Consider the following 11,793-nt stretch of genomic DNA (forward strand, 5'->3'; position numbering starts at 1 on the left):
AAAGGCTATACAAATCATTTTGCTACATCTTTAATTTGGGCTACAAGTCCGATATCGCCTTTACTTGTGGGGCAGAGGAAGGAAGCACGTGGTTGTATATAGTGTAAGCTCTCTGAAACATTGGACGCATATGGATGCATTTGTCATCGCATTTGTTGTCAGTCAAAAATTCAGGACCAATCATGCATGCATATGGAGGCATCAAGAACCGGAGGAGACATGAAAGAAAAAAGAACAAATACTCCATGAAGGGCCATGTTTACATGCCCGCTGAATCGGCGCCGCCAAATTTCAGCATACACTGTAGCTACTGTAGCGTTTTGTTTTTATTTGATAATAATTGTCTAATCGTTGACTAATTAGACTCAAAACGTTCGTCTCGCAAAGTACAACTAAACTGTGCAATTAGTTTTTGATTTCGTCAACATTTAGTACTCCATGCATGTACCATAAATTTGATGTAACGAGAAATCTTCTTTTTGCGTAGTGCCAAATTTTAGAATTTGAGGGAACTAATCATAGCCAAGGAAAGAAGGAAAGCACGCAGGTCGTGGACGCCAGGAACATACAGGCCTGGTTTAGATTTTAAGTTTTTTTACTCTTTCTATCACATGAAATCTTTGACACATGTATGGAGTATTAAATGTAAATAAAAAAATAACTAATTATATAGTTTAATTGTAAATTACGAGACGAATCTTTTGAGCCTAGTTAGATTAAGATTAGACAATAATTATCAAATACAAACGAAAATGCTATAACGTCAAATACCGATTCTAACAATAGTGTCAAATACCGATTCTAACATGGATCTAAACCAGGCCATAGTCACATACATGCGTCGAGACCATCGTCCACCCTCTGCGCGAGGAACAGGCAGTCTGCTGCTCTGCTCTGCATGCCGTAGACCTGTGGCTCAGCGTCCCGTCAGTGACGCCAGAGCCCTTTGACAGGTATTTTTAGCAGCTGACCAGCAGCGGCGCCATAGACGCTGACGCTTATTTTATTTTGGGTGGATCATATCGGTTTCAGGTTAAACAGGTAGTCACTATTGTTACCAGTTTATTCAAATTTTATGTTTGGGGTTGAATTTATCATGCTTCAAAATTGATAATGTCTAAGTTATCTCTATATAACTTACGTGTTGCTATGGTTGTCCGCATAGGCACCATGGCATCACTCCCAAGTCCTCATAGCAAGCAAATTAGATCACACGCCTTTTTCATGCTACTATTAAGAGATTTTATCATTTTTAGAATAACAGCTCTACATCAGCTGTGTGTTCAACTGATATTGAATGTGCAGATCATGTGGCCTATTGCGCATGGTGGAGGTGCACTCTCTCCCCCCCTCCCCTCCCTTAGCTCTCTCTTCGCACTGCAAGAATCTTGTTCCCCCTCTCCTAGGAGCCCATTGGCTCCTGCCGTTCTCTTGTTTGTAAATGTGCAGATCATGTGCAGAACTGATATCCTTTGTTGTACAACGATGATTAGTTGTTTCATTCTTCATGTTATCTACTGAGGTTTTAGGATTGTGCAATGATGAATTTTTTTACTGAGACAATGGAATTGTGCAATGATGAATGATTATTTCATCCTTCCATGATTCTTGCTATTTGCATCACTTTTGTGATGGCAATGTCATTATGGCTCAGCAGTTCTCTTTTGCATGTGTTTGCCAGAAACATTCCCTTCTCAGACATGTATTTGCAATATATGGTAATCTACCACAAGCTGCCAAGCAGGTCCTTACAGCCTATCATTATTTCCATACGGATACCTCAAATATTCTTTTTCTTGCCGTTCTATCAGCAAACGTAGATTTATCTTGTAACTATTTCTTCCAGGCAGTTCATCGACAAGTACAAATTCTGATACGCACAATAGGCTCCTCCTCTGATCTTCTTGGGATCATCTCAGATCCACCAGCTGACTGCCGGGACCTCCTCATGCAGGTGCAAGTTGTGCTTTTGACTTTTGTTTGCTTTTTAAGACATGTACTCTTCTCTTGGTCAAATCATCTGACAGATGCATTTAAAAGAGGGTTTATGTTTTATATAAGATTGTATTCTTGCATTCGATGCATATTTATAACCAATGAAATTGCACCATGCAGGTTTTACAAACCCTCACTGACGCTGTGTTTCCATCCAAAGATCTGATTTCTTCCATAAAGATCTTATATTCTAAAACAAAGGTTGTTGCTTGCTTTAAGAAAGCACGAAGTTCTTACTGACTTTTTACAAAATCCAAATTAGCTGTGATATTCCCAGTTTCTGAAATGTAGCCTCATTTTTATATAAATTGTTGGTCAAAGTTTTACCTTGTAGACTGTCGATGTCCTAAACAATATCTATTTTGAATGGAAGGGAGTAATAGCATTACTATTGTGCTTCTAGGCAGTGTCTTATGCTTTTGTAGTCTTCTGCTGGTACCTATTGCCCATAGCACTGCCAATTATTTGCTCTGTGTTCTGCACATACCTGACATACCTCATAAACTGCTCACTTTTTATTCCACTGAAATTGGGACCGTAGTGTAAATGTTTTGGCTTTCAATTTGATTGACAAAACACCATGGTACCAAGCCAGTAGCCTGTGATATTTTCTCAGACCAGTGTTATGAACCTTGAGCTGACTTTCGGTTTTATTGGAGTAATTATATCTTTTAAGCACTATTGTGGAGTTGTTTCTTATATTTGTCTTCAATTACACACTAGTTATGTTCATTAATCATTATCCTTGTGCTACCAGGTTCTGCCTGTGTTCCCCAGTATTGTTAATCTTCCAATAGACAAGTTTCAAAGTGTCATTTTCCGAATCTTGTAGGTTAGTCTTTGTCCTGTTATGACAATATGTGTTTGTTTGAGTCAATTTTTAGATGATTTTTTAATTGTGGTTTGAAAATGAAGCACTAGCTTGAGACTTGAGTTCATTTGGCTGAGACATAAATAGAACCTTACAATTGAAGGAGAGCCTAATTTAATCAATTGAAGCATTCATATAACTTATTATAGGTTATGGATGCATGCTCTTCTTGCTTTGAGCAAAGAACAATATTTACCCAGCAAGTTCTGGCAAAAGCACTAAATCAACTGGTATTTATTTCTGGGCATATTTTTTCCATAGTATATTCCTTATGATATATAGTTGATCAAAGTAAACTTTTCCACAGTTTGAACAGATTCCTCTTCCTTTGCTATTCATGAGGACTGTCATGCAAGCAATAGGTGTTTTTCCTGCATTGGTAAGTTAACTGGATGGCTCACATCGTGTGAACTAGGGAAATGTGGTTAGCATGAGATATTTGGTGCTAGAAAAAATGAAATGGATGGCATGATCTTTGTATATAGCCTAGTTTGTGAAAAAGATTTGCAGATATGACCATTGACCAGGACGACATGGTCGTAGCATTCCTTGATTTTTAATTGAAAAGTATGCTGCCACTTGATCTACCTACCGTAAAGCATTGTAGGGTACACTACATTCCCTTGTTCTCCTTTTTGGTTCATGCACCTTATTCCATTGGAATGCATATGTTGATGGTTTCTTGTTAGTAACAGTCATGGGCATACTTTAGATGGGTGGTGGTCTCACCACAAGGCCAGGGATAAGAAGGAAGATAGTAACTCATGATCTATTTCTTGCTTAACCAAAAGAGATATAATCCCATCCTTTTATAGTAGATAGGGTGACTAGACTCATAAAAGAAACCAATCTCTAGAATCAAGGAACCAACTCAATCTAATCTTATCTCTGCTACATTTTTTCAACCGGGAAACTATTGTTCAAGCTTTGGGAGATTTACAAGCCCAAGCCAAAGTTGCTCTATGCTTCTGTTGCGTTAAACATTAATTGTAAGTATCTTTATGCCCTCCTTTTCCTACATGTTTTTTTTTCTGGAAGCAGAACAGTGTACCATTCTGAATTGTTGACAAGCATCTCTGAATTAGTGTACTGATGGAATATGGCTTCAGCGATTATAGAAGGGTGTCAGGCATGCATGCTGAGTTGCTGACCTGTTGATGAAAGTTCTGGCGGACATAGATTTGTGGATTGAATTTTGATAGATATTCTCATGCTGCCTTTTTTGTCAGGCTAGGATTAGTCTGTAGATGTCAGCATAGGGCATAGTGTGCATTTCCAAACTGGTCTATCGGTAGCAAGCCAGCGTGTCAGCATATTGATAGCATCCGTTTTCAAATGAATATACGGATTAACGAGGAATGTAGAAAACTGTTGTAACAACCATGTTATTGTGATATTAAATGAAGTTGTGTAATCCATAATACTATGAGCCTTACCATTTACAGTTGAAAAAATGTAGCATAGGGGTTTCTTTTATGATGGAGTTGTGCATAAAAAATATATGTTTCGGTCGAATTTAAAATATAAATTTAAATTATTTTTTACGGAAAAATATACTGTAGGGATGGTTCTAGACTGAACCGCCCCTATAAACAGGTATTATAGGAGCGGCTGGTACTACAACCGCCTCTATAAATTGATTTGTTGTAGAGGCGCTTGTGTAGGAGCGATTGGGCAAACCGCCCCTATAAAACCTCTAGAGTCGCCTGCTAATACTATATGGCGTAGTGCTCGCGCTAACTAACAAATTCAAAACTGGTTTTCCTAAAAATCCTGGTATTAGCTAAAACAGGTTTAAATTTTAGAGATCCGATCCAAACAACCACTTAACGTTGATACAGTGCCCCATAGTCTCACCGTTCAGAAATCTGAACATATTAAGACCCCACAATGCTGACGCTCGGCGCGTCACACAGCCTACACAAATCCATAAGCAATGAGCCTGTTCGCTTGCTCGTAAACGATCGTAAATTTCCAGCCGGAAATAGTATTTTTCTCTTACATCAAACCAGCCAGCATCAAACCAGCCAGCAGTAAATAATCCACGATACGGCCTCCCGAACAGGCTAAATGTTGTTCCATATGTCCAACAGTCCAATCAAATGTCCAATGAACACGGGTAGCGAATCGAAACGTCTTTTGCACGTCAACCCGCGCGAATACAACGAATAGAGGCTGTTGTAAAAAAAACGAATAGAGGCTAGATAAGAAGATCGGCATTACTGATCGTGCATGCATGGCATCCCGCGGACTCTCTCGTCAACCAAATTAATCTTTCTTGGAGAAGAGCAGCCGGGCCCGGAGGTCGGCTGCGTCGACGTCGTGCAGGTGGTTCTCCGGCATCCAGCATCCCGTCTTGGGGTCCCTCATCCAGAAGGACTCCTCCTCCTCCTCCTCCACCTTTGCCGCCGCCGCTGCCGCCGGCCTTGCCTTGCCGGCCACTTCGACAGGCTCTTTCCGCGCCACCACCGCTGCCGCCTCGCTGAACGCCCGGCGGCCGCAGTTCACCGCCTCCTGCCCGTAATGGCCGGCGAGACGGGATGACAAAAGAGCGCGCGCTGCCATCGTCGTTGCTCGGGGCTAGGGAAAGCTTATTGTAATGGTCAATGGAAGAGGATTGCACGAGCTTGCTAGGGTTTAATTTGGAGGTTGCTGTTTGCATGTGAGGCGCGGCGTTTATAGGATAGCGAGGCGGCGGCGCGTAAAACTTCTTGGAGAGTTGGAGTGGGTTACGGAGTTCGTTCGTCGATGGATGGAAACAAACAAACGTGTTGGCGAAGTTCCAGCCCATGGGCCTTTCACAATTCCTCACTCATGGACTTTATGGTCCACCATATAGATCGACGGAGGGTTTCTCCAAAAAAAAAAGGTCGACGGGAAAAATCCATTTCACCTCCTTTATTTTTCTTCTTGAACATCAAAACTAGATGTTTTATCCTCTCAACTCTCAAAACCGTTTAGATTATCTCCGAGCTTGGGTTAGAAGCGGTTCTCAAGACGGTTTTTATCATGTTTTTATAGTTATTATAAAAATTTGGTAAAATACCAGATAAGGTTTTAAAATCACAAAAATGTCTTCAAGATTATAAAATTACAAGAAAAATCCTCGAGGTATACTGGAACACAAAAAACAAAAGAAAAATATTTAGAGCTCATGAAGATATTTTTATAAGTTCCTAGGAATATGGGAAATCATCCAAATTTTTTGGAAAATTCCCAAAAAAAATATGATTAATGTAGAAATGCATTTTAAAATCTTTACACTACAAAAAAACTTGAAACTGGTAAGAATGTAACACACATTTAAGGCTTAATGAATTTTCATGCTGGTCGCATCTCATATTTTCTTGTGGAAACTTTTCAGAACATGTTTTAGACACGATTATAATGTTTGATGAATTTTTTGAATTTTCCTGCCATTTTTCCCATCTTCCTTGAGCTAAATATAATTTTTGGAAGCTTTACTTTCATGATCCCTAGATATTATATTTGGCTTTGTCGTATCCCAGTCTTTCTAGGATTTGTCCCAAAATTTTTAGAAGCTTATAGAGACATTTTTCATGGTTTGAAAAACTTCTCAGGTATTTGTTGGACTTTTCTAATAGTTAATATTAACTAAAAAAGATGGAACCGCGTCTTGACGACCACTTCTAATCGGTGTAAAGAGGTAATTTAAATAGTTATGAGAGTTGAGGGGTTAAGGTATTTGGCTTTAGTTAGAGTTTGAAGGAAAAAATTTGACTATGATAATAATTCAGCACGTAAATGGTCTTGATATTTGACTGGCAACTAAAATCAGGTTATGTGCGCCCACATCCAACGAAAAGGGCCGATTCTAATTCCGGACCTTTTCCTTTGGTTCGTGAAACACGTAGTACGTGCAATGCAATAGAGATTCCACAGGCGTTTGAGCCTCCAGCTGAATTCCCAGGCAAAAAGTTGGAGATGCAATATGGCAATTATCGTCCCGTCCAGTTCCTAAATTCCTTTTGCTTGCTATAGGTATCGATGGAATTAAACAGGGCATCCCTCCAGGGCCGTCCCTGCGCATGTGCAGCATGAGCGACGGCGTAGGGCCTCCAAATCTCGTAGGCCTCCAAATATAGAGTAATTAAATAGATCAGCACAGCTGAAGCTTCGGCTTTTGGCCCATTAGCTAGCAAGCCTATTACGGTAGCTTGCACAGCAACAGTTTGGCCCAATAAAAAATGATTTGTTGGCTAGCCGCTGGACAGTGGACATCATTTTGTTTTGCCAATCCCAATTCGCAGCAGTTAGGTCTCGGTCTCCTCGTCCCCTACCGCCGCCATCGCCCTGATGCCGTATCGGCTGCCGGCCGCGTATCACGAGCGATCGACATCGAGCGTGAGGAACTGACGGCAACCTGAACCTGTAGCGACTAGCGAGGCACTGAGGCCCTGAAGGTAATATTAATCATTTATTTTTTTCAATTCATTCAGACTGTAATGAGTAGTAGTGGGTCGATCTCTCTAAATTTTGTTCTTGATATATTTTATTGCAATGTACTACATACTACATCATATCATACATTTAGCTCTATTTTTTCTAGGCTAGTAGGCCGAATTTTTTAGCTTGGTACAGGTCGTTGAATTTTCCCGGGACGGCCCTGATCTCTCTTTAGCTGCCAGCCTGCCACTTAGCAAGTGACCAGAATCAATTCCGGCCGGTCACGCGTTAACGTTGGACACAACTGAAACCTAACGAATCTGAGAGACACGCACCAAGGAAACAAGATATACTCTTCTGGATTGTTCCTGCCTCCACTTTCTTTGCCATGCTTTAATTTTTGAAAAATCAACTGGATGTAATTAAGTAACAAGAGCATGCTACAGTACAGCTTTAGCTTCAAGATTGCAACATGCAAAAAAAAAGGTTTAGAAAAAAAAACACCCAATCAACTTCTCTCAGCCTGTTCGTTTGGTCGTAAACGATCGTGGATTATAAGTCAGAACAGTATTTTTCTCTCACACCAAACCAGCCAGCAGCAATAATCTACGATCGTTTTAGCCGAAACGATTTATTTCCAACCGGCCCCACGTCTCAGCTCATGCATCACTATATGATAGCCACTACAGCATGCATCACACATCACTATATATGATACAGTATATAGCTTGATTGCTTATTGGTTGATGATGACAACACAATGCAAGTCGTCTCGTCTCTAGTTGTAGTGCTCATCCTCTCGGTGATTAGAAGAGAGGATTTCTAACCACTCCACTCCAGTAGTAGATCGTACTAGCTAGTAGTAGTAGTGCTCTTCTCGTCATGCACCATGAGATCTTTCGTCCTTCTCAGCGCTATCGGTTTATTAGGCGTCCGGATCGTTTCGATGGACCTCTAGCTAGGCTACGGCAAGTGTCTTCCTCGGCGGCGGCCTGCCCCGGATGGGCGTGGGGTGGGGGCTGTGGTGGCGGTCCTGCTTGCTCATCAGCGCCGCCGCCTCCCGCTCGCGCGCCTCGTCCACCAGGATCTGCTGCCACCGGCACTCCTCGCTGCAGAACCCCTGGTCGCCTCTGCACGCACAGACACATGTCGTCAACATGTCGTCGCATGTATGTGCAGGCTCTTCTTGACCAATATATATACCTAATTACTTATACATATACACGTCCTTGTCAGGGCTGAGTTCCCGCTTGCAGAGGAAGCAGGCCTTGAGGAAGCTGCAGGAGAAGGCGTGGCCGCCGTGGCCGTGGCGCGAGCCAGCGGCGGCGACGGCGCGCGGCCTCACCATCTGCTTCAGGACTACGTTCGCCGCGTGCGCGTGCGCGTGCCCGTGCCGGCCGTGGTGGTGGTGGTAGTGGTGCACCAGGATCTGGAGCCCCACGACGAGGGGCTCACGCTCGCGCGCGCGCCGGCCGCCCATGGCCATGGACGACGACGCGCCGACGACGCTGACGCGGTGGTGCACGGCGGAGGCGCCAGCGCCACCCTCCTCCCCGAGGTGGAAGATGCTCTGCCTTCTTGGCAGCATGGCGGTGAGGAGCTAGGGGAGGAGGGTGGCGGATCACCTCCTCACCTGAGGTGGTGAGGACTGCAGGAGCTGTCTATAGCTTGGCGCGCAGGGGATGAGAGGGAAAGAAGAGAGATGAGGGAGAGTGGTGAAGGGGAGAGGAGCGATGGATGTTTAAAACCGCTTGATAGCCACAAAAGACCTTTTGGCACTGCTTCCACATGACCAAATAGAAGAAGATTCTCTTGGCCTGCTGGTAATGTAGTGTGCATGAAAAGAATTACGACAGTGCAAAAAGAGAAGGCGGGTAAATAACTTTGGATAATTTTCCTGATGACATTTCTGAACTCAAATTTGGGTTTTGACCAAAGAAACAAAAGAGATAGCAGAGAAACTAAGAGCTTGCTTGTTGCCTTCCAAAATATGCCAAGCCAAAGATTTAGTAAATCATGATTTTGACCGTTATTTGGTTTGCTACAAAAACTTGTTAATCTCTGTCGCATTTGGCTTGTCAAACCTATAATAATTTTTTTTGTCTAACGTTTGCTCGCCAGATTTTTGGCATGGCAAATTTTGATCACAAACCATGCAAGCCGTAATTAAGGTTGCGCAAGTTTCTTAAAGCTGGGCTACAGGAACTTTTCATCGCCCGTGTGATTATTTGTAATATAGTACTCTTTTCTAAAATGACCCTGTCAGATTCTTGTATGTAGCAGGATGCTGCTATTGATTTGTGTTCTTTTGAGTCTAAAATATAACAAGCGGATTATTTTTTCTTTTAAAGTTTTTCCATGCATCCAACGCAAATTGCAAAACAGGCTGAAGCACTGTTCTCTCTTGCTGAACAGTTTCAAAAAAAATTCTTTAGCAAGTCACAACTGAAACCCTTTTTTGAAATTAAGATAGAGATGGAGCACTAGCTGACATGGAAATTTCTAAGACAGTAAAAAGTAAAAAAGTGCTAAAAATAAAGGCCGGGTTACTCGTTACGAAATTGTAGAGATGATATTATGAGTGGTCCTAGTTAGAAGCAAAGGTGACATTTTTTTCTTGGTGTAAGCTGTTCTCCATTCATGCGGAAGTACGCAAAAAGGGAATCTCATTGATTATTGCGAGGTCTTTTCATGAAATTAATGGAATATCACAAGGGTTTGGATTCTTTTATTTTAGAGGAATTGAAATCTACATAATAGATTATGCTATTTGGTTTGGAATTTGACATTCCATATCATTTTCAAACTCACAAATAAGTCTATCTCAAATTCATAGGGTGGAGGATGAAAATGGATTATATATATCACTATGCTATAATTCTATTCTCTAACTTATAGCACACTCTTAAACTCACTTCGCTACAATAGAATTGTAATATATAAGTATGTCTCTTATATGCCTAACAACACTACTACAGAATGGACTTGTTGTCCCGGGCGGTAACGGCCTTTAGTCCCGGTTACCGCGCCGGGACAACGATCCCGGGACTAAAGGTGGAACCTTCAGTCCCGGGTCATCGAGCCGGGATTAAAGAGGGACCTTTAGTCCCGGTTGGTGTTACCAACCGGGACTAAAGGCTCTCCAGCGGAGCAAACGTGGCCGCACCCTTTAGTCCCGGTTGGTAACCTCAACCGGGACTAAATGTTCCTTTTCTTTTTCTTTTTTTTTGTTTAATTTGTTTTCAGTTCAGTTACACATATTTGTTTAATATATAATGTGTTTTTATGTACGTATTCTACGCTGCTAATATAAATACACGCACGCATATAATTACATCTAATTCTCATCTCGAGCATTATTATATTCGAATAAAGTATGAAACTATATATATTATAGATATATATGTATATATACAACACTTTCATAATCTTGTTCTCGAAAATAACGATAACGATATCAATAAACATTTAATTTACATCATTAGTTCCTTAGGATTAAAGTAGAACTCGCCGTTGGGATTTAGCACTTTTTCTAGAAGATATCTTGCTATTGACTCTTGAACTGCTTTCAGATGGTCTTTTTGCATGACCCTTCGTTTCAACCATTCAGTCTTGCATTTGAAATAAAAGAAAAAGTATTAATACATATATATATATTTATTTAAAAATAAATAAAAATTGATATATACGTACTCTGAGAACATCTTCAGGAGTTCTTCTTATGTATGCAATGATAAATTCACAAACGTAGTATCCACACAAGTTATTACCTGGTTCCTGGCACAAACACCACTGTACGAGAAGAAGATTATTCTCATCATCTCACACGTAAATTAAAGTACAATATAGTAATTAAACACGTGGGGAAGTATATATAGTACAACTTACTGGTATTTCAACTACATTAAGTGGTGCCTTGCAATTCTTACGGTGTTGCTGAATAAACTCTTTCCAAACCCTATGCAACCAATAATGTACGATCGTTAATAAATTATGGCAAAGTCTATTCAATAATAGTTGTGCGTGAGAGATCGAAATTACCCCTGGATAATATCTATCATATCTTGGTATACTGCTCGCTCTTTTCTCAATGAGTCCAAGATTACTAACTGACTTGAGTTTAACTCAATGACAATGAGTATCCAGTGAAACCTGCATTGATTTATACACACACGTACATGCATATAAGTTATATTGATATTACATAAAATGTGTAGACTACATTATTATTAACACTTACTCAAAGTTGTACGGAAAAAATATTATTGTCTTGTCGTGCTGCTTCACGAAGAACTTCATGATATTCGTCTGTGCTTCAGATACCCAGTGCTCCTTGATAATAATATCGGTTTTGAATACGATATAAGGATCAATGAAGCCAACACTGGTGTCTTGTATTCTTTGGAGCTCTAATATCTGGAATCTGTATATAAATATAAGTTACATGTGAGGATAATTATATACACGTACGCATGGAAGTGAGTTTATTAAATAAAAGTAAGAATCACTTACAAATAAAA

General features: G+C 40.8%; 1 protein-coding gene across 1 annotated transcript; it reads right to left on the bottom strand.

The window, feature by feature from the left end:
* Positions 1 to 7,871: 7,871 nt before the first annotated feature.
* On the bottom strand, positions 7,872 to 9,268 carry LOC136473238 (FCS-Like Zinc finger 2-like). The gene is made up of 2 exons (XM_066470918.1): positions 8,485 to 9,268; positions 7,872 to 8,403 (listed from the first exon to the last, which is right to left on the bottom strand). Exons 1-2 carry the CDS (start codon positions 8,859 to 8,861, stop codon positions 8,232 to 8,234), a joined length of 549 nt encoding a protein of 182 aa, XP_066327015.1. The 5' UTR covers positions 8,862 to 9,268; the 3' UTR covers positions 7,872 to 8,231.
* Between the last annotated feature and the right edge of the window lie 2,525 nt (positions 9,269 to 11,793).

Source organism: Miscanthus floridulus, chromosome 8, assembly GCF_019320115.1.
Source record: "Miscanthus floridulus cultivar M001 chromosome 8, ASM1932011v1, whole genome shotgun sequence".
NCBI classification, from domain to species: Eukaryota; Viridiplantae; Streptophyta; class Magnoliopsida; order Poales; family Poaceae; genus Miscanthus; species Miscanthus floridulus.